This window comes from Garra rufa, chromosome 11 (genome assembly GCF_049309525.1).
Source record: "Garra rufa chromosome 11, GarRuf1.0, whole genome shotgun sequence".
NCBI lineage: Eukaryota > Metazoa > Chordata > Actinopteri > Cypriniformes > Cyprinidae > Garra > Garra rufa.
This window is the reverse complement of record NC_133371.1, coordinates 42,264,707-42,286,922: the sequence shown is the minus strand read 5'-3', so window position 1 is coordinate 42,286,922 and position 22,216 is coordinate 42,264,707. Positions and strand designations below refer to the sequence as shown.

The 22,216-nt window shown below is 29.9% G+C and overlaps 1 protein-coding gene across 1 annotated transcript in view; it reads left to right on the top strand.

Moving 5' to 3' along the window:
- LOC141345364 (rho guanine nucleotide exchange factor 17-like) overlaps nucleotides 1–22,216 on the top strand; it is a 229,888-nt gene that overhangs the window by 187,678 nt on the left and 19,994 nt on the right. The window contains exons 9-10 of the mRNA XM_073850222.1: nucleotides 21,845–21,895; nucleotides 21,980–22,089. Coding sequence (XP_073706323.1) covers nucleotides 21,845–21,895; nucleotides 21,980–22,089 — 161 coding nt within the window. The remainder of the gene's footprint in view (nucleotides 1–21,844; nucleotides 21,896–21,979; nucleotides 22,090–22,216) is intronic.

The window sequence follows — 22,216 nt, the reverse complement described above, 5'->3', positions numbered from 1 at the left end:
CTATCACTATGTATTATGATGACGTTCTGTAATATAAATGACTATCAACTGGTTTCTGATCACTTCACATTTCGTTTGGAGTATCATAGTTGTCAAAAATAAAAGCTGAACATTTTTCTGATAGATTTAAGGTCTGTCAATGCATAAAAGTAGGAAAATATATGAAGATATGGTACGTTTCAAAGAAGTGAATGTGACATTCATTACTAAAATGATCTTGAAATGAATTTGTTTTGATCCAAATCATCTCCTAGGACATAAAAGTAGAAACACCTCTTTGTTTCTTGGCTCTAAAGAAGTGCCATTGTTTTTGTGTTTTCCCAGTCCGTCTCACAGTTTGCCTCGTGTTTATGCAGCCCAACACGTAAACACATGAGCTGCTATGAATATTAGCTTATTAGAGACAAATATTTCTCCCCGGAGCTTCATGTTCCCCTGCTCCTCCACCGGGTCGCTCAGCTCGACCTCGTCTTTCCAAGAAATGCATTTGGAGGTCCCTGCATTCATAATATGATTTCATTATAATGATGCTGCCCCATAATGCATCAGGAGGAGAACGGCTATTGGACGGGTGCACAAGGCACCTTTTGACATTATGTAAGCCAAACAGCAGGAATGTTCATGGCTTTTGTTGATGTTTAAATGAATTAGATTCAGGCAGTTATGAAGCGGTGCTTTGACTTTTCGGACCTGAACCGTGTGTGTGAGACTGTTGTGACCTAATCACATTATGATTATTAGAGGTAGTAAAATGTTTAAAGCACACAAATTATTCTGTATGTGTGTTTATGAGATCAACTTACTGTTCAAATGCAAGTAGTTGTACTGAGAGAGGATTTTAAGTGATGTTGTTTTGATGCTCAGTTTTAAGTTATTATAGTTTTCACTAAAAGTCACTGCTTTTGTGGATTTAGTTTGTTTAATTTCCATTAAACAGTTTTATTTTATTTACATTTTTTGGAAACTAGTTTTAGTTTCATTTATATTAAATGTGTTATTAAATATACATATTTATATAAATATACATATTTATATATATATATATATATATATATATATATATATATATATTGTCTATATTAAATTATACACTAAATGTTTTTGCAATCACAAATTTACACATTTATTTGTATTTATAGTTTTTTTATTTTGCTTTATTTAATAATTTTTGAATATTTTATCCCATTTTTTATTTTTGTCTCATTTCTGTGTCTCATTTTTGGAATTTGTTTAAAGCTAATTTTGTTTTATTGTTTTATTTTATTTAGTATTTTATATTCTATTTTATTTTGTATTTTATTTATTTTATTTTATTCTATTCTATTTTTTTCTTGTCTCCATAATATTTTTAATAGTCTAACCTTTTTATAGGTTAGTTTTTTATTTTGCTTTATTTAATAATTTTTGTATATTTCATTCCATTTTATTTTATTTTAGTCTCATTTCTGTCTCAAGTTTGCAGTATATTTGAAAGCTAAATAAATAAGCTTTCCATTGATGTATAGTTTGTAAGCATACGACAATATTTAGCTGAGATACAACTATTTGAAAATCTGGAATCTGTGGGTGCAAAAAAATCTAAATACTGAAAAAAATCACCTTTAAAGTTACCCTAATGCTTTTTGGCAAAAAAAAAAGAAAAATTTATATATATATATATTTTTTTTTTGATTTGATTTGATTTGATTTGATTCTGTTTTTCTTTGTTGTCTCCATAATATTTTTAATAGTTAATCATATAAAAAGCTTATTTATTTAGCTTTCAAATAAATTCCAAATATGAGAGACAGAAATAAGAAAAAATAAATAAATAAATAAATAAATATAAAATGAAATAAAATTATTTAAATAAATTATAATAATAAAATAAAATTATCGATTTTTCTTTTATGCCAAAAATCATCAGGATAGTAAGTAAAGATCATGTTTCATGAAGATATTTAGTTAATTTCCTACCGTAAATGTATCGAAACTTAATGTTTGATTTGTAATATGCATTGCAAAGAACTTCCTTTGGACAAGTCTAACCTTTCCAAATCCACTGAGTATACCAGCGTCTGAATGTCAGGCCGTGTCTGTGTCATCAGGGCATTTCAGAAATACCCCCAGCTCTTTTGGGACGTGTTTTCTGCGGCTGCCACACATGCTGTTGAAGCTGCTGGACACATTTCTGCCCTCCTGATGAGACTCCAGAGAGCGTTTCGCTTTAAATGCGTTTTTATTACCAGCTAATATTTGGAACCAAGTTCAAGCAAAGGCTCAGTAATCTCTTAAAATTCCTCGCAGCATATACAGATCAGCTTGTCCTGCGTGTGTTTGATTTATATCAGGTAAAAAGTAACAAGATTCTCCAGCGGCCTGCTGGGAAAAACACTTTGAACCGGTTCAGAATGAGTCTAGGTTTAGAGCGGCTCACAGCAGGTCAGCAGGTTTGTTGCAGGTTTATTCAGTGCAGTTGAGAGCCGAATGTGTCGGCCATGAGAGCATGCTGGTCAGTACAGTCTGTCACACCGCTTGGGTTTTTATGGGAGGAAATGGACTGGGTGACATGAGGATCAGTCAGAGAGATATGAGCATGCATGACTTATTCTTTCTTGCTTGCTTTCTAGCTTTTTTCTATTTTCGTACAAATTTTGATTAGTACACATTTTTAAGTTTGAAACTTTAAACTTTAAATCTGCCAAATGTTACTTATTTGACCAAAATAAGAGAGATCATACAAAATGCATGCTATTTTTTAATTAGTACTGACCTGAATAAGATATTTAATGTAAAAGATGTTAGTCCAAAAGAGAAAATAATAGTTGAATTTATAAAAATGAACCAGTTCAAAAGTTTACATCCCATTGATCCTTAATACTGTGTTGTTACCTGAATGATCCACACCTGTGTTTTTTTTTTTTTTTTTTTTTTTAGTGATAGTTGTTCATGAGTCTCTTGTTTGTCCTGAACAGTTAAATGCTTGCTGTTCTTCAGTAAAAAATCCTTCAGGTCCCACAAATTCTTTGGTTTTCCAGCATTTTTGTGTATTTGAACCCTTTCCAACAATGATTGTATGATTTTGAGATATATCTTTTCACACTGAGGACAACTGAGAGACTCATATGCAACTATTGCAGAAGGTTCAAACGCTCACTGATGCTTCAGAAGAGAAAAATTATGTATTAAGAACTGGGGGGGGACTTTTGGAATTTGAGGATCGGGGTAAATTTAACTTATTCTGTCTTCTGGGAAACGTGCAAAAATCTTATGTTGCTTCTGAAGGGCAGTACTAAATGAAAAAAATATATATATTTAGGAAAAATAAGAAAAATGTACACATCTTCATTACGTTCAAAAGTTTTCACCCCCCAAACTTTTAATGCATTGTTTTTCCTTCTGGAGCATCAGTGAGCATTTGAACCTTCTGTAATAGTTGCATATGAGTCCCTCAGTTGTCCTCAGTGTGAAAAGATGCACCTCAAAATCATACAGTCATTGTTGGAAAGGGTCCAAATGCACCAAATAATTTGAAATGTTAATTTTACCTTTTCAGGACAAACAAGGGACTTATGAACAACTATCACTAAACACAAAAAAAATCCCTCCGGTAACAACACAGTATTAAGAATCAAGGCGATGTAAACTTTTGAACAAGGTAATTCTTATAAATTCAGCATTTTTTTCTCTTGTGGACTACATGTAAACGTCTTTTATGTGAATTATCTTATTCAGGTCAGCACTAAATAAAACATAACGTGCATTTTGCATGATCCCTCTTATTTTGGTAAAGTAATGAACATTTGGCAGATTCTGCAAGGTGTATGTAAACTTCAACTGTAGATATAGAAAGATAGATACAGACATACAGTATAAGTTTGTTAAACAGTAAAATATTATTACAAATTAAAATAACTTTTTTTAATTTGAATCTACTGTAAAATGTAATGTATTCCCGTGATCAAAGCTGAATTTTCAGCATCATTGCTCCAGTCTTCAGTCACATGATCCTTCAGAAATCATTCTAATATGCTGATTTGCTATTTGAGAAACATTTCTGATTATTATCAATGTTGAAAAGATAAGCATTTATTGACAATGGCCATCTTCTGTAACATTATGAATGTCTTTACTATCACATTTGATCAATGTAATGCATCCTTGCTGAATAAAATTAATCACACTGATCCCGAACTTGACTTCTATCAAGTTTTTAAACCATATTTGGGACTGATTTTGTAATGGTGATATTTGTGTGGGATGCTACTGACATTCTTTCAGAAGTGTGTCTGTAAACACTTGTAGCTTCTGCTTAAAAAGTAACAACGAATCCTTGTGCATTTCCTCTCCTCCAGCCTGTTTGATGGTATACGTGACGTTGGGTGGTATACGCTGGACGTGACTTCCTGTTCAGATTACATCCATGTCACACTGCGTGTTTAAGCGGGGCATTTCGGCGAAGATGCTGCTGAAAACATACTCCACCATGAAAGAGTAGCACATCCTGCCCATTATCAGCTGTTAGCCGTCTGTCTGTCTGTCTGTATTAGTCAGACGTGTTTGTTGTGTGGTGTCGGTCAGGGCTGAATCACAGCGGTTAGTGAAGGTTATCTTCTCTTAGACGGAAACATAAGCATATTTGGCTCAGTCTCTGACACAAACCAGTAAACAGGAAATGCTTATTTTGATTAGAGCTTCATTATAAAGTGTGTGTTTGTGTGGGTTTCTGTTACAAAAAATAACTGTAGCAACCAGAATGCCATTCTTCAGTGCTTTGAAATTTTATTATGGAGTAGATTTTGATATTCCTTTTTTATTTGAATGCTCTTTTTTAATAGTTTTATGCTTCTTTATATTTCTTAATGTATGTTTTTTATTGATCTTAAATTTATCCATTTTTATTTTATTTTTATATTAGTTTAATTTTAAGTTATTTATTTCATTAGTTTTAGCATAATGTTTATTTTAATTTATATCTTAATGCTTGTTCATTTATTTATATTAATGTTTAATAGTTTATTTAAAATGTTTTAATTTTGTTTTTACTTATTAATTTATTTGAATTCCATTTGTTTATTTATTTTTAATGTAATAATTTTTTTAAATTGTATTTAATTTATTTTCTTTTTTATGCGTTTATCTTAATTTAAAATGTATGGCATTATAATTTATTTTAAACGTTTAACTTAATTTTGCTTATTTTATTAATTTATTTTAATTATATTTTTTTATTTTTTTAATGTAATACTTAATTTAAATTTTTTTTTATTTATTTTATTTGTATGCATTTATATTACATTTAAATGAATGGCATTATATTTCTTTACATGTTTTCATTTATTTTTACTTATTTTATTAATTTATTTTAATTTTATTTATTTATTTTTTATGTATTAATTTATTTAATTTTTTTATGCATTATCTTAATTTTAAATGTATGGCATTATAATTTATTTTAAATATTTTAATTAGTTTTTACTTATTTTATTTATTTTTTTAATTCTATTTTTTTATTTTTTTATGTATTAATTTATTTAAATTTTATTTCATTTTTTATGCATTTATCTTAATTTTAAATGTATAGCATTATAATTAAATTTAAATGTTTAATTTAATTTTACGTATTTTATTAATTTATTTTAATTTAATGTGTTTATTTTTTTATGTAATACTTTATATAAATTTAATTTAATTTATTTTATTTTTATACATTTATATTAAATTTAAATGAATGGCATTATATTTCTTTACATGTTTTAATTTACTTTATTTTAATTCCATTTATTTATTTTGTTTATTTTTTTATATTTTTTTTATGTTATGTTTATTTTATGCATTTATCTTAATTTTAAATGTATGGCATTACAATTTATTTTAAATGTTTTAATTTATTTTTAATTTATTTTGTTCATTTATTTTAATTCCATTAGTTTATTTATTATATTTATTTTGTTTATTTTATTAATGTATAAATGTTTTTTCAATTTTATTTAATTTATTTAATTTTTTATGCCTTTATCTTCATTTTAAATGTATGACATTATAATTTATTTTTAAATGTTTTAATTTATTTTTACTTATTTTGTTAATTTAATTTAATTCCATTTGTTTATTTATTATGTTTATTAATATTTTTTAATGTATTAATTTTTTATTTAATTTATTTAATTTTTATGCATTTTTCTTAATTTTAAAAGTATGCCATTCTAATTTATTTTTAATTTTTAATTTATTTTTACTTATTTTATTAATTTATTTTATTTATTAATTAATTTATTACTTTTTGATGTATTAATTTTTTTTAATTATATTTAATTTTTTTATGCATTTATCTTAATTTTAAATGTATAGCATTATAATTTAATTTAAATGTTTAATTTAATTTTACGTATTTTATTAATTTATTTTAATTTAATGTGTTTATTTTTTTATGTAATACTTTATATAAATTTAATTTAATTTATTTTATTTTTATACATTTATATTAAATTTAAATGAATGGCATTATATTTCTTTACATGTTTTAATTTACTTTATTTTAATTCCATTTATTTATTTTGTTTATTTTTTATATTTTTTTTATGTTATGTTTATTTTATGCATTTATCTTAATTTTAAATGTATGGCATTACAATTTATTTTAAATGTTTTAATTTATTTTTAATTTATTTTGTTCATTTATTTTAATTCCATTAGTTTATTTATTATTTATTTTGTTTATTTTATTAATGTATAAATGTTTTTTCAATTTTATTTAATTTATTTAATTTTTTATGCCTTTATCTTCATTTTAAATGTATGACATTATAATTTATTTTTAAATGTTTTAATTTATTTTTACTTATTTTGTTAATTTAATTTAATTCCATTTGTTTATTTATTATGTTTATTAATATTTTTTAATGTATTAATTTTTTATTTAATTTATTTAATTTTTATGCATTTTTCTTAATTTTAAAAGTATGCCATTCTAATTTATTTTAAATTTTAAATTTATTTTTACTTATTTTATTAACTTATTTTATTTATTAATTAATTTATTACTTTTTGATGTATTAATTTTTTTTAATTATATTTAAAAATTTTTATGCATTTATCTTAATTTTTATTTATCTCTTTGCTATATTTCTGCAGGATATGAGAAGACATGTGATCATGACTCTGCTGGACACCGAACAATCTTACGTTGAGTCTCTGCGCACACTCATTCAGGTATGACACACAAATACATTCATCTAGATGTATAAATAAATACTATAGACTGCTTATATACTATAGCAAATAATACTGACAACCAAAAGGAAGTCTCCAAAGGAAGGTCATCATTTTAAATCACTTCTTGGGTGATTTAATAGTCAAAATTGCAAGCTGTTTTATAAAATCAGCGTTTAATAATCATCACATCAAACACAATGGGGGTCCATGTACGTTGTGTTCGTTTTTGAATTTAAAACAAAATAAGCAGAAATGAGAACACGGTTCCTTTATTCGTTTTTTCATTTGTTCAGAAAACGAAAAAACGAAATTTCGGCTCGATTTTTTGTTTCACGGATAGGAAACGGATAAATTACTTCAAAAATCATTTTCCACATGTGGGCGGTTACAAGACGCCCCTTTCCGCAGATTGCTCAACCAAATCTGGACAGGTGACGCCATCCATTGTTCGTTCAACAAAATAGAAGACCATTATTTATTTATTTTCATTCTTTTTTAATTGCAGTCTTTGAAACAACGAACATACAAGGATAATAACATTAATTGCCTCAAAATATAATAAACTAAGAGACTTAAAAAATAATAAGAAAATAGAAAAAGCTATAAGAAAATCACATACATATAAGTACATATAGTTACAAATTATTCAAACAAAAGATTTAAGGCTTTAAAATAATTTACAGCTTATGTCGCGTTATTTCTTGTTTCTTTTGACGAATACAGGTTGCTATACCTGTTTCTATTAGATCGATTTTTTTTTTTCAACACAATGATGGTTGTTCAACCCATCTCGTTACACAGAAATATTTATTTTATAAATATTAATCTGCATGTTTTATTTTTTAAAGCTGACAGCGCAAAGAACAACAGATCAATGTTCAGCCAAGCAAATTAATTTTTAGAACAGATGAAAGCCCAGTCAGATGACTATCATTTTGTTCATAATCATTTTAATAGAAACAGCCAGGTATAGCAACATGCAATCGTTAAAAGAATCAAGAAAAGCTGTAAATTATTTTAAATTGTTTGAATAATTTCTATGTACATGTGCTTTTCTTATTGCTTTTCCTATTTTATTATTATTATTTTTAACTTAGTTTATTATATTTTGATGTAGCCTAATTAATGTTATTGCACTTGTTGTTTTAAAGACTAAATAAATAAATAAATAAATAATGGTCTTTTATCTTGTTGAACAACAATGTATGGCCAGATTTGGTTGACCAATCGGCGGAAAGGGGCGTCTTGTAACCGCCCACATTTGGAAAAACGAATTTTAAAGTTGTTTATCTGTTTTCTACCCGTGAACCAAAAAACTAAAAAACAAGCCGAAATTTCGGCTAATAAAATAAATTAAAATAAAAAATAAATAAAATAAAATAAAATAATTAAAATATTAAAAGCACAAAGTACAAACATTCTCTTTTTTTCTATAATTTTTTGTATAATATTGTTTAGTTTTTTTTACATACAAAACCTCACAAGTGTTAGCTCAAAATATAAGTTTGGTTTAACTTGATGAAATGAAATGAAATGACATTACATTACATTACATTAAATTACATGAAATTATTATTTTTGCAAATGAACCCCCTTAAGCACCAGGAAAACCACCTAAATAAAATTAAAATAAAATAAAATAAACATTTTTTTGCTCATTTAATGTCCTGTTAACCCTTAATATTCAGGAATGTTTTTTTATAAAATAAAAAAAAATTATTTAATGTCCTGTTAGCCATTAATATTCCATTAAATTATTATTTTATTTAATTGGTCTGTTTAATATGTAATTTTATGGAAGTAAAGTGGTTTGGAAATTACATTTGCAAATGAAGGGCACTTGTTGTTTTAAAGACTGCAAAAGAATGAAAATAAATAAATAATGGACTTTTATCTTGTTGAACAACAATGGATGGCCAGATTTGGTTGACCAATCGGCGGAAAGGGGCATCTTGTAACCACCCACATTTGGAAAACGAATTTTAAAGTTGTTTATCCGTTTTCTACCCGTGAACCAAAAAACAAAAAAACAAGCCGAAATATCGTTTTTTCGTTTTCTGAACAAATGAGAAAACGAATAAAGGAACCGTGTTCTCATTTCTGCTTATTTCGTTTTAAATTCAAAAACAAATGAACACAACGTACACGGACCCGATGGCCAAACCAAGTATGTTGCATAACATTTTTCAATAATTTTTTTTTTTCCGTTAATCATTAAACAGTTGTATTTGTGTTTATGAATCAGCTTGAAAAATGATCGCAATTTACCATCAGTAGCGAACCGAACAACAGAAACATGATGTTACTGTAAGTGCAATAGCGGAAGCCGCATGCTGAGTTAATAATAAGCAAAAGAGTGCAACAAATCATCATCTTTTCCAATCGCTCCTGACTCATAACAGCGCATATCCAGCTGGTGCAGCTGGTGCAGCGGTTGCCGTGGCAACAAGGTGAGCGAGTGGCGGACCGCAGCAGCGTTTGAGCTCGATCGCCCTGCGCACCTCCGAAATGCCCCATTACCGAGCAATTCTCAGCGTCGTTTATGCTCTGGTTCTGTGTTAAAGGAAGTGGTTATCTTTGGGGGAAATGATTGTGTGTTCCAGTCAACATCATTACATTACTTGAAAATGGCGAACCTGAGCCAACAATGAGAGAGCCGCACAAGCGCAGGTTAATCAGCTTCAAGGTGTGGATGTGGACGGATGACAGACGAGAGCGCTTGATCGTGGCCGCGGCGTGTCTCTGGGCACGTTTTGAAGCGCTAGAAGAACGCTGGCCAGATGTTTGCTAGTCAAAACATAGAAAACTGAGCCAGACACACTTCTGTGTGCCAGTAGGGAGTGTGTTTGTGTGATTATAGGTGTGTTTTTTGGACTTGTACTGTGGTATTAACATGTTTCTTTGACATTTTCAAGTATGATGTGAATACCATAGTATATGAATGTGATTAGCATTCAGTAGCACAAAATACATTTAAGTTATATGAGTTTACCATTTTATACATTGATGTAGCATGGTAAAACCACAGTACTTTATTGTAAGGGATGTTTTAGCTGTTGATAAGTGTATTTGATGTCAACATGATAAAATAAAATAATTATTACTTTTGCAAATGAACTGTCTCAAGCACCAGGAAAACCACCTACATAAAATACAATAAAAAAATAAATAAGTAAATAAAAACAGAACAAAACAATAAAATAAAATAAAAAATAAAAAAGAATAAAATAAATTAAAATAAAAAATAAAATAATAAAAAATAAAATACATTAAAATCAAATAAAAAATTAATTAAAATAAATTAAATTAAATAATTAAAATATTATAAGCACAAAGTACAATAATTCTCTTTTTTTCCATAATTTTTTTGTATAATATTGTATAGTTTTTTTTACATACAAAACCTCACAAGTGTTAGCTCAAAATATAAGTTTGGTTTAACTTGATGAAATTACATTACATTCAATTACATTAAATTATTAAATTACATGAAGTTATACTTTTGCAAATGAACCCCCTCAAGCATCATGAAAACCACCTAAATAAAATTAAATCAAATTAAAATAAAATAAACATATTTTTTCAGATTTAATGTCCTGTTAACCCTTAATATTCAGGAATGGTTTTTTATTAAAAAAAAAAAAAATTTAATGTCCTGTTAGCCATTAATATTCCATTAAATTTTTTTTTTTTTTTTTTATTGATCTGTTTAATATGTAATTTTATGAAAGTAAAGTGGTTTGGAAATTACATTTGCAAATGAAGCCATCAAGCACCAGAAAAACCCCAAAAACAAAATAAAATAAAATATTTTTTTCTTGTTTAATGTCCTGTTATCCATTAATATTTTATGAAAGTGAAATGGGTTGCACGTGGTTTGGTTTTGAATGAGTTTGAGTAAGTCATTGAGACAGTTTTGGTTTTATAAACTCTGTTTTGTGACAGTGAACACAGAGGAGCAGAATGTTTATCTGCATTTGATGTGACACAGTTTACGTCCCAAGAGGAGAGTCAGGCATTTCCTTTAATCAGCATCTGTCCCAGACCATCATGTGCAAACACAGAAACACACATTCTGTCATTTTCGAATGCATATTCTTTAAAATTTGAATGCATATTCATTTGCATATTGATTTATTGATCCAATTATGTCAAACACAAACAATCCCACTGTCTTGCTAGACAGCAATATAGCATTTTAAGCAATTAAAGTCGCACTGTAAATGCATTGAAAATGCTGATTGCAATTACTGTTGTACTAAAAAGTTATTATTGTTGTATGTAAATAAAACTGCAGAGTTTCAGCTCTTCTCACATCTCTCTCTGTGTTGTTGTTGTGGTCTCAGGGCTACATGAAGCCCCTCAAGCACCCGGAAAACTCACCTCTCTGTGACCCATCCCTGGTAGACGAGATGTTCTATCAGATCCCTGAGATTCTGGAACATCACGAGCAGTTCCTGGAGCAGGTGCTGGACTGTGTCAACGAGTGGCACGACAAACAGACTATCGGACATGTGCTCATCCAGTCGGTGAGATCCTAATCACTATTTAATGATGGGATGTCTAGTAATAACATCCCAAATCTTAGTTCGCTATGTTAAAAATGCTATTTCTCAGATGATAAACTTTTTTAAGGTGGTTTTTGGTTTTATAGATCTACATGCATTTTAAGGCTATATTGTCTACAGTCTGGATGTGGAGAACAAGTGCTGTGACTGATTTGCATACTATCTGTTCTAAATATGCAACATTCAACATTAGTATACTTATTGGTAACTGATTGCTAACATAGGGCTTCTCCACAATATAAAAAAAAACATGGACTGAATCAAATTTCACAAGCGTTTCGCCATTTCATTGGATGCAGTTATCATCAGATACATACAAAACCTCTCAAGTCTAAGCTCAAAATCTAAGTTTGGTTTAACTTGATGAAATTATGAAAAATTATGTGACCCTGGCCAGCAAAACCACTCCTAAGTTGCATGAATACATTTGTAGCAATAGCCAAAAATACATTGTATGGGTCAAAATGATCCATTTTTCTTTTATGGCAAAAATCATTAGGATATTAAGTAAAGATCATGTTCCGTGAAGATATTTTGTAAATTTCCTTCTGTAAATATATCAAAACGTAATTTTTGGATTAGTAATATGCATTGCTACAAACTTCATTTGGACAACTTTAAAGGCAATTTTCTTATTATTTTTATTTTTTTGCACCCTCAGATTCCAGATTTTCAAATAGTTGTATCTCGGCCAAATATTGTCCTATCCTAACCATCTTAATTTCAGAAAACTGACCCGTATGACTGGTTTTGTGGGCCTGGGTCACAAATTACTACTAATAATGCCTTTTATTTAAACATTTTTCAGAAATGTCACAGTTTTTTCCAAAAACAAAAACATTTTAAAATGTAATTTGATTGCATTTTAAAATATTAAAGTTTTTAAAGTGTATTTGATTACCAGATTTTTTTAAATTAATTAATTTGTATTAATTAATAAAATGCAGAATTCAGACAAATTAAAACAGATGACACAGAGTTTCTGAAAAACAAAACACTTCATAGGACACTATTATTATTACAATTGTAATACATTTATTGTAATAAACTCAGTTAGACATCCTTTTTGATAATATTACGTCAAGTGATCGGCTTTTTTGATCGGCGCTTTTGGGGTTCGCCAATCAAGCTATATTAAGCCAATATCGGCATGATCGGTGGCCGATCAATCGGAGCATCACTAACACACACACACACACCATTTCTCCCGCTGCTAGGTCCTCATCTTAAAGCAGAAGTTCACTTCCAGAACAAAAATTGGCAGATAATTTACTCACCCCCTTGTCTTTCTTTCTTCAGTCGTAAAGAAATCATGTTTCTTGAGGAAAACATTTCAGGAATTATTGCCATATAGTGGACTTCAATGGTGCCCCTGAGTTTGAGCTTCCAAAATGCAGTTTAAATGCAGCGTCAAAGGACTCTAAACAATTTCAGCAGAGGAAGAAGGTTCTTAACTAGCGAAACGATCGGTTATTTTCTAAACAAATTGACAATTGATATACTTTTTAACCTCAAATGCCCATCTCGTCTAGCTCTGCTTGAACTCTGGTTAATCCGTGTCAATACAGTTACTGTAGGGTATGTCAAAAAACTCCCATCTCGTTTTCTTCTCCAACTTCAAAATCATCCTACATCGCTGTTTTACCCTTTGTTGTAAATGGCATTTGATCTGCTTTGCATTTTCAGTTTGTAAACACTGGGTTGGTACGTCTGCAGTGAAGTAGGATGATTTTGAAGATGGAGAAGGAAGTTTTTTTGACCTAAACTTACTGTATTGACCTGGATTACACAGAGATTGCATGCACATTGCAGAGCTAGACAAGACGAGCATTTGAGGTTAAAAAGTATAGAAATTGGTCATTTTCTAAATAATTTGACAATCGTTTTGCTAGATAAGGCCCTTCTTCCTTGGCTGGACTCGTATAGAGGCTATTGAAGCTGCATTTAAACAGCATTTTGGAAGTTCAAACTCGGGGGCACCACAGAAGTCCACTATATGGAGAGAAATCCTGAAATGTTTTCCTCAAAAAATAATTTCTTTACGACTGAAGAAAGAATACATGAACATCTTAGATGACGAGGCGGTGAGTAAATGCTTTCTAAATTTTTGTTCTGGAAGTTAACCTCTCCTCTAAGTATCGTCTCTACCATTCAGTTTTTTTTTTTTTTTTTTTTTTTTTTGTTTGATGAAAAAAGATTTCCATTTCAAATAAATACTGTTCTTTTGAACTTTCTATTCACCAAAGAGCCCTGGAAAATAAACCATATCACAGTTTCCTCAAATAAATAAAGCTTCACACCTGTTTCCAACATTGATAATAATCAGAAATGTTCCTTAAGCAGCAAATCAGCATATTAGATTGATTTCTAAAGGATCATGTGACACTCAAGACTGGAGTAATGATGCTGAAAATTCAGCTTTTCATCACAGGAATAATTCGATTTTAAAATATATTCACATAGAAATTTTTTTATTTGAAATTGTAATAATATTTCACATTTTTACAGTTTACTGTATTTCTAATTAAATAAATGCAGCCTTGGTGAGCATTAACAAAGCCCCTTCACTTTTAGTGCATTGTAAAGTATGCTAATTAGGATGCAGCCTAACAGTTTGTTAAGCATAAGCTGAAGGAATGCTGTGTCTCTCTGTGTGGGGTTTTAATCTGTCTGACCCTCAGCCCCGGTATGAAGTAAAAACCACCACACCTCTGCTAGTTCAGTGTTGTTTAGACGTTCCTGTCGGAATTACGTTCTCACATCAAATGTGGGCTTTTTATGGGCTCTGACTAAATGAGTCGACAAAGGTAGTTAGCAGCGAGATCTGCTGCTCGATTAGACAGCGTAATTCTGCTTTATGAGTTTCTCTAAGGATCTGCATCACTTTAGGGCTTTAGCGAACTCTGTGACATTAAAAGGAAGTCTCAGTGGAACCGTCTATTAAGCTCAATGTTGTAATTTGAGTGTAATTTTGTGTTTTTATTGTTGTTTTGTAAAGATCTTGATGTTTTTATGATTGCGTAAGAGATTTTTCTCATTCGTTTTTTTTTTCATAAGGACTTTAAAAAGCTCTGAGATGCACCTTAACATTACAAACTTCCCCCACACCAACTGCATAAGTTTTGTAACTTTTTGTGTTTTATTACTATTATTAAATAACATACAACCCAAGTCACATGCTAACATAACATAAAAACCAAGGGTCAAACCAAGCTGAAATATTAAATTATTTAATTAGGCTTGTTATATTACATTCTTGTGCAACAAACAAGACATGAGGAAACCTGAGCAGGGGTGGCAGTACATAAACTATGAAACTGTTTTTATTATTTATTTATTTTTTTTACATTCATGTGTACTTTAATGTTTAGTACAATAGAAAACTAGACACAAGGAAACCTGAGGCAGCTGTATATAAAATATTAACATTTTTATTTTATTTTATTATTTATTTAATTTAATTTTAATTCATTGTTTTATTTTATTTTATTTTACATTCATGTGCACTTTAATGTTCAGTACAATAACAAATTAGACAAGGAAACCTGAGGCAGATGTACATAAAGTATAAAATATTTTTATTTTATTTTACTGTTTTATTTTTTTGTTTTACATTCATGTGCACTTTAATATTTAGTACAGTAGCAAACTAGACAGATGGAAACCTGAGGCAGCTGTATATAAAAGATAAAATATTTATTTTTTTTTTATTTTAATTTAATTTAATTTTAATGTATTATTTTATTTTATTTTAGATTCATGTGCACTTTAATGTTCAGTACAATAACAAACTAGACACAAGGAAACCTGAGGCAGCTGTACATGAAATGTCAAAACACTTTTTTTATTTTATTTATTTTATTTTATATTCATGTGCACTTTATTATTAATGAACTAAACACAGGGAAACCTGAGCATCAGGTGGCTGTACGAAAAGTATAACATTTTATTTTATTATTATTTTATTTTACATTCATGTGCACTTTATTGTTCAGTACAATAGCAAACTAGACTCAAGGAAACCTGAGGCAGCTGTACATAAAAAATTAAAACTAGTGGTGGGCATAGATTAATTTTTTTAATCTAGATTAATCTAGATTAAATCTTGAAATTAATCTAGATTAATCTAGATTAAAATGGCTAATTTGAATTCTTCTGAAAGCATTCAGAATATGTGTGCTACCCAAATAATGACTAAAAGTAAGTCTTTGAGAACGGGTTTCTCAAGCCAGGTGGCGCATTAGACCAGGGGCTCATCTCCTGTTTCCAAAATGCATTACAAACTGCTTGACAATTGCATTTAAAACACAATTAACTATACAAACTTGTGTAACCAAGTACTTCTGCGCAAAAGGCTATACGACGTGCGCGTTCCAGTAAAATATACAGGCGCGCGGGTATGGAGCCTATCTGCGTGCATCTTACAATAAACTGCGTTGCTTTTAGAAGCGTCAATTCAGTTGTTGCATATAGTATAATGTCTTTATTTCGGGATTATCAAAGTAAATTATAACTCAAACTTGAGATTTTACTGGGGCACAGCAGATTTTCACTGAGGCACGTGCCCCAGTAAAAAGGGTCTAGCAACGCACCTGCCCTGAAGCGGCTTCATAACTGCATCCATGTCTGCGCGTCTCATTTGATGTGGTAATTTCACAGAAGTTGAAGACTCGTTCTCGCCCCCTACAGTGCAATTCAACTAGATATACGTCATCCGCGCTAAAATATCAAAGTGAAAGTCATCATATCTTGCGTAGTTTAGACCCAGCTCCCAACCCAACTTTGAGAATAGATTAACGGCGATATTTTTTTTATCGCGCGATATGAGTCTCACGTTAACGCAGCCGTTAACGCCGATAACGGCCCACCACTAATTAAAACACTTTTTTATTTTATTTTACATTCATGTGCACTTTAATATTAACTAACTAAACACAGGGAAATCTGAGCATCAGGTGGCTGTACGAAAAGTATAGAATCTTATTTTATTTTATTTTATTTTTTTACTGAATTAAATTGAATTGTCAGAATGAAAGCATCCATGAAATGAACATTGTGCAGATGTGTCCGCCTGTTCTTCAGGGCTCATAAAACAGCACCTCTGTTTCTGGTGGGTGTAAATTGTCCCCCTGCGTGCTTTACAGTGAAACATCACAGAACAGACTGAGTCACACGTTCATAGCTGACAGAGAGCTGTCTCTCCTCACGACCCACTAAACAGATTTATATGACGACTATCTTTCCACACACACACCATCCATCCAAGATAATACTCAGTGCTGTCATTTATATCACATAGGAAGCCATTTCAGTAGCAAAAAGCACCTTGCTATTGTTTTGTTGAACATGCTAACATTTCAAAATTGAAAAAAAAATTTTTTGAAAGATTTGCAGGCTAGGATTGAAACAAGTTTGTAAAGGTGCACCGCTGTATTGTTCAGTGCTGAAAATGTCTCTGCTTTCTCCTCACAGTTTTCCAAAGAGATCCTCGCCAATATTTATTCAGCGTACATCGACAACTTCATGAACGCCAAAGACGCAGTGAGAATCGCCAAGGAAGCCAAACCCGCTTTCCTGAAGTTTCTAGAGGTACATTACAGCTTTGTTTCTGTGTGTATGTGTAGATAAAAATACTTTTACACTACAATTACACCCTTGAGAGGCTGTTTGGCCGCTCTAGGACATTATATGGCCATCTGGCAACTAGTTGAACGGTGAATATATGGATTTTGTCATTGTGCAAAGAAACCGTGGGTTCATTTTCTGTTTAAGATGAACTATTCATGTCTTTAGCCAGAGATGCTGACACACATGAGGTTAAACTGGTGTTATTTTAGTATTATTTATACATTATAGAATTCATTAATGTTTTGAAATAGCTTTTATTTTCATCATTTTTATTTTTTTTCTCTGTTTTAGTAATCTTGAATCTATTTGAGTTATTAAACTATTTGATTTTTAAATCGACTAACCGGCAAATACCGGAAGTGGCGCATTTCACAGACGAGAATCCCCCTGAAACGCATTATTAGACTGATTTCCAAAACTGTATATTATATATTAAACCCATTTAAAAATCATAATTAAGCATAATTATGAATTCACAAACGCTACAATTCAGTTTAATAAATATATGCGATGCAGGTTTAATATATGTGCGTCCTGCGTGTAGGTTACGTAACGTTACGTGCGTCTCACGGAAGCTCCGTTCACAGCATGCTGTTCCACAGAAACTGTGGAGTGTCTCAAACTTCATCTCTGCATGTTGTTGTGAGTTTGGATTTAATATAACGTTCATCTAGGAATGCAACGTGCGCTATTTCATCAGATTTGTAAGGTAAATCATTTCTAAACTAATGCAAACTCTTATTATGCTAAGTGTTAATCGCGATTTCAAAATAAAAGTTCCCTCACCCTCAACGTTTACACGTTTTCATGTCCGCATATTAATTAAATTACAGTGGCTATAGCCTTTCTGTGGTGGAGATATGGCCAAATATTAAAGAATAAGTGGACATTTGAATTAAATGTTGTTTAGTCAATATTAAACAAGGATTATAATAATAAACCCACGTTTTCTTGCTTTTGGTTTTTTATATGAACTAATTATTGCATTCGTTTTTTATATATGTATTTTAAGTAATTTTAAAGGCTATTGTTCACATACACCTACATTTTTATTTGAAAAAAAAGCCTGTTTATAATTATAGGGCCCTATGAAATCCATTTAAATTTTTCTATACTCTGTTTTAATGGTTAGGAATTTTTTAATAATTTAATAATTAATTGAGTTGTATTTTTTCCTAGTAAGTTTCCATTACTTTTTTTGATTCCATTTTAATGTTTCCATCTGCAATTAATTGATTTTATTAAAACAAAATGTTCTTAAGTACAATTGTTAGATTAATCGTTTAATTGATAAATTAGTCGATAATTTAATCGATATAAAAATAGTTGTTAGTGGCAGCCCTAGTAAATTTCCAACCATAAATAAGCCAGAAGCCTCAAAAGCCTGATATATAATGTTTGATATATTTTAACATGATGTTTTTCTAAGAGATGATGCATGAATATAACAATATAAAAATCTCACAATACAATAATATCATGATATGAAGTTCACAATATGTTATTAGTGCGACATTTAAAAAAAAAAGACAAGTGAAGAAAATTTTATAAATTTTTTAAAGTTAAATTATTCTATCTAATGCACTTTGAGGGCTGAAAAGAGTTCCAGCCCCAACCCATGTTGGAAAGAAAACCTAATAAATATATCAACACCTAACATTTGATTAGTAATATGCATTGCTAAGAACTTCATTTAAACATCTTTACGGGTGATTTTCTCAGTATTTAGATTCCAGATCTTCAAATAGTTGTATCATGGCCAAATATTGCCTATCCTAACAAACCATGCATCAATGGAAAGCTTATTTATTCAAATCTCAATTTTGAAAAATTGACCCTTCTGACTGGTTTTGTAGTCCAGGGTTACATTTATGCATTCATATTTTCTCAGCTGAATCATAAAATGTTTGTTTGGCATTTCAAGGGTTACTGCCCTCTAGTGGTGACTCCTCAAACTAACCCCAAACCAAGTTTTCTAGTAAAGCATGGTTGGATAAACTCTACACATGCTGTTAAAAATCAAGATAAAGTAGTAAAGTTCTACTTCTAAATTTGGTTTTGTATGTTTGTGTCTCTCTTTCTCTGTTTTTCTATCTCTTTCCTCTTTAGCAAAGCATGCGTGAGAATAAAGAGAAACAAGCGCTGGGTGATCTGATGATAAAGCCGGTGCAGCGGATCCCACGATACGAGCTGCTAGTTAAGGTGACACTAACCTTCACGTTTTATTAGTACTTTTTTGTGTATGTTTTGGTAGTTTAATTTTTTTAAATGACATTCTGTTTCTAAAATAAGGATCTACTGAAGCACACTACTGAGGATCACCCTGACTACCTGTTTTTGCTGGACGCTCAGAAGAACATCAAGCGATTGGCGGAGAGGATCAACAAGGGCCGACGCACGGCGGAGGAGCTGGAGAAAGAGACGCGTGTCATGCAGGAGATCGAGGCGCACATCGAGGGCGTGGAGCATGTGAGACACGGACAAATCAGTCAATGTCACTCATCCAAAGTGATTAAAACTTAGTTTCAGGCCCATTTCTTTTTAAATGGATTGTTTTTTAAATCCTTATGTAGATTCTATTATATAAGGCACTTTAAATGACTGATGTACAGTATATGACTTGCATAATCCACTAGTTGATTGTTGGATGACTAGTCCATTAAATCAAGATATATTTGCTTGAGATTACATTAGATATTAAGGCTTGTTTTATGAAAAAAGTATCAAAGTAAAGTACTTAAAATAAGAAAAAAGTCTTATTTTCTCTCTAAATTAAGTTTTTAATTTGCAGATTTTTAAAACTGTTTTAAGCTTACACTCACTTAACTTGGATACATTTTTCAGAAAATAAGATGAGATTATCTTGTTTAGATATTTGTACTTGTGAAAAAGGAAAATATTATGCTTTGTTTACTGTTTACTGTTTCATAAGTATGCACAATCAAACTAAAACTAAATTTAAATTTTTTATTTCTTTTGCATCATTATTTTAAGATTTTTTTTAAAATCATATATGAAATGTGCTATATAAAAAAATATATATATTGCTTTACCGTATAATGTTAAGTCTTGTTTTGTGAAAAATGTACTTTAAATTAAGTATATTTTGCACAAAAATAAATAAACTAATACATTAATCTGTCAGTGGAGAAATAATCTTGCTTTCCCTATGAACTAAAACTTAATTCGATTAAAATTGATTTTAACAAAAAAAAATATTTGAGATTATTTTATGATTATTTTTTAAAATCCCTTTATGTAGAAACATTAAACTTTTAAGATGTGTTATATACAAAATATATATCTTGCCTTATATAAATGTATACAAGCTAAATCTAAATGATTAAAAAATGTATTTTAAAAATGTGGTTTCATGTTGACTAAATATGCACAATCAAACTAAAACTAAATTGATTAAAATAGATTTTAAAAAATCTTATGCTTCTTTTTAAGATTTTAAAGGTTATTTCATAATTATTTTTAATCACATTATGTAAATTACCATCATATATGAAATGTGCTATAAAAAATATATAGCTTGCTTTTCCGTATGATAGTATGTCTTGTTTTGTGAAAAAATGTATCAAAATTATATATTTTTGCACAAAAATGGCAGTTTTGAGAAATAATCTTGTTTTCCCTACAAACTAAAACTAAATCAATTAAAATAGATTTTAACAACAAAAAATATTATGCATCTTTTTACGATTATTTTCTTATTATTTTTAAAAATACCTTTATGTAAAGAACTTTAAATTACCATCATAAATAAAATGTGCTATATAAAATGTGCATCATTGTATGATAAATAGTGTCAAAATGAAGTATTTTTTGCACAAAAATAAACATTTTTGCAGATATTTTACTTTTTTTCTCAAAAAACAAGAAAAAAATTGGTCTATTTAGAGTTTTGATTTCATGTTGAGTAAATATGCACAAACTAGAACTAAATTGATTAAAATAGATTTAAAAAAAAATGTTCTTATGCATCTTTTTAAGATTTTTAAAATTATTTTGTGATTATTTTTTAAAATCCCATTCTGTTAAGAACTTTAAATTACCATCATATATAAAATGTGCCTTACCGTACAATGATAAGTCTTGTTTTGTAAAAAAAAAAAAAAAAAAAAAATTTAAGTATATTTTTGCACAAAAATAAACAAACAAATACATAAATCTGTCAGTGGACAAATAATATTGTTTTCCCTATGAATTAAGTTTATTTTTCTAACCCCATTGGCAGAATTTTACTTTTTTTTTTCTTTTTTTTCAGAAATTTTTTAAAAAATGTACTGGTGAAAAAGACAAAATTACTGTGTTAGAAAAAAATGTGTATTTCCAGTTTTGTTTGCAAAACTGATTAAATAAATTCAACTTATTCCACATAAACATGTTACAGTAGCATAAAGACTAGCTTGCCCTCGGCTATATCTAATAATGTTTTTTCCTGTCAGATCCTGAATCCCCAGAGGAAGTTTCTGAGACAAGAGATGGTGGTGGAAGCGGTGAGCACGAATGAACACAAGAAATCCAATCAACTTTAAGCAAACGTGTGCGCTTCATAAACGCTGTCCTTCTCTGTCCTGTAGAAAACAGTGGGCGGTAAGAAGGACCGATCTCTGTTTCTCTTCACCGATCTACTCATCTGCACCACACTCAAGAGGAAGTCTGGATCTCTGCGCAGGAGCTCCATGAGTCTGTGAGTGTGGCTGCGCATTTGCAGTTTTCTTTTAATAGTCCAGAGGGCCTGGGAAAACTGATGTTTGGTTTAGAAACCCCAGAGTCCCCTGAGCCCTTCTACTCTGATGGCCAAAATAAGTGCACTT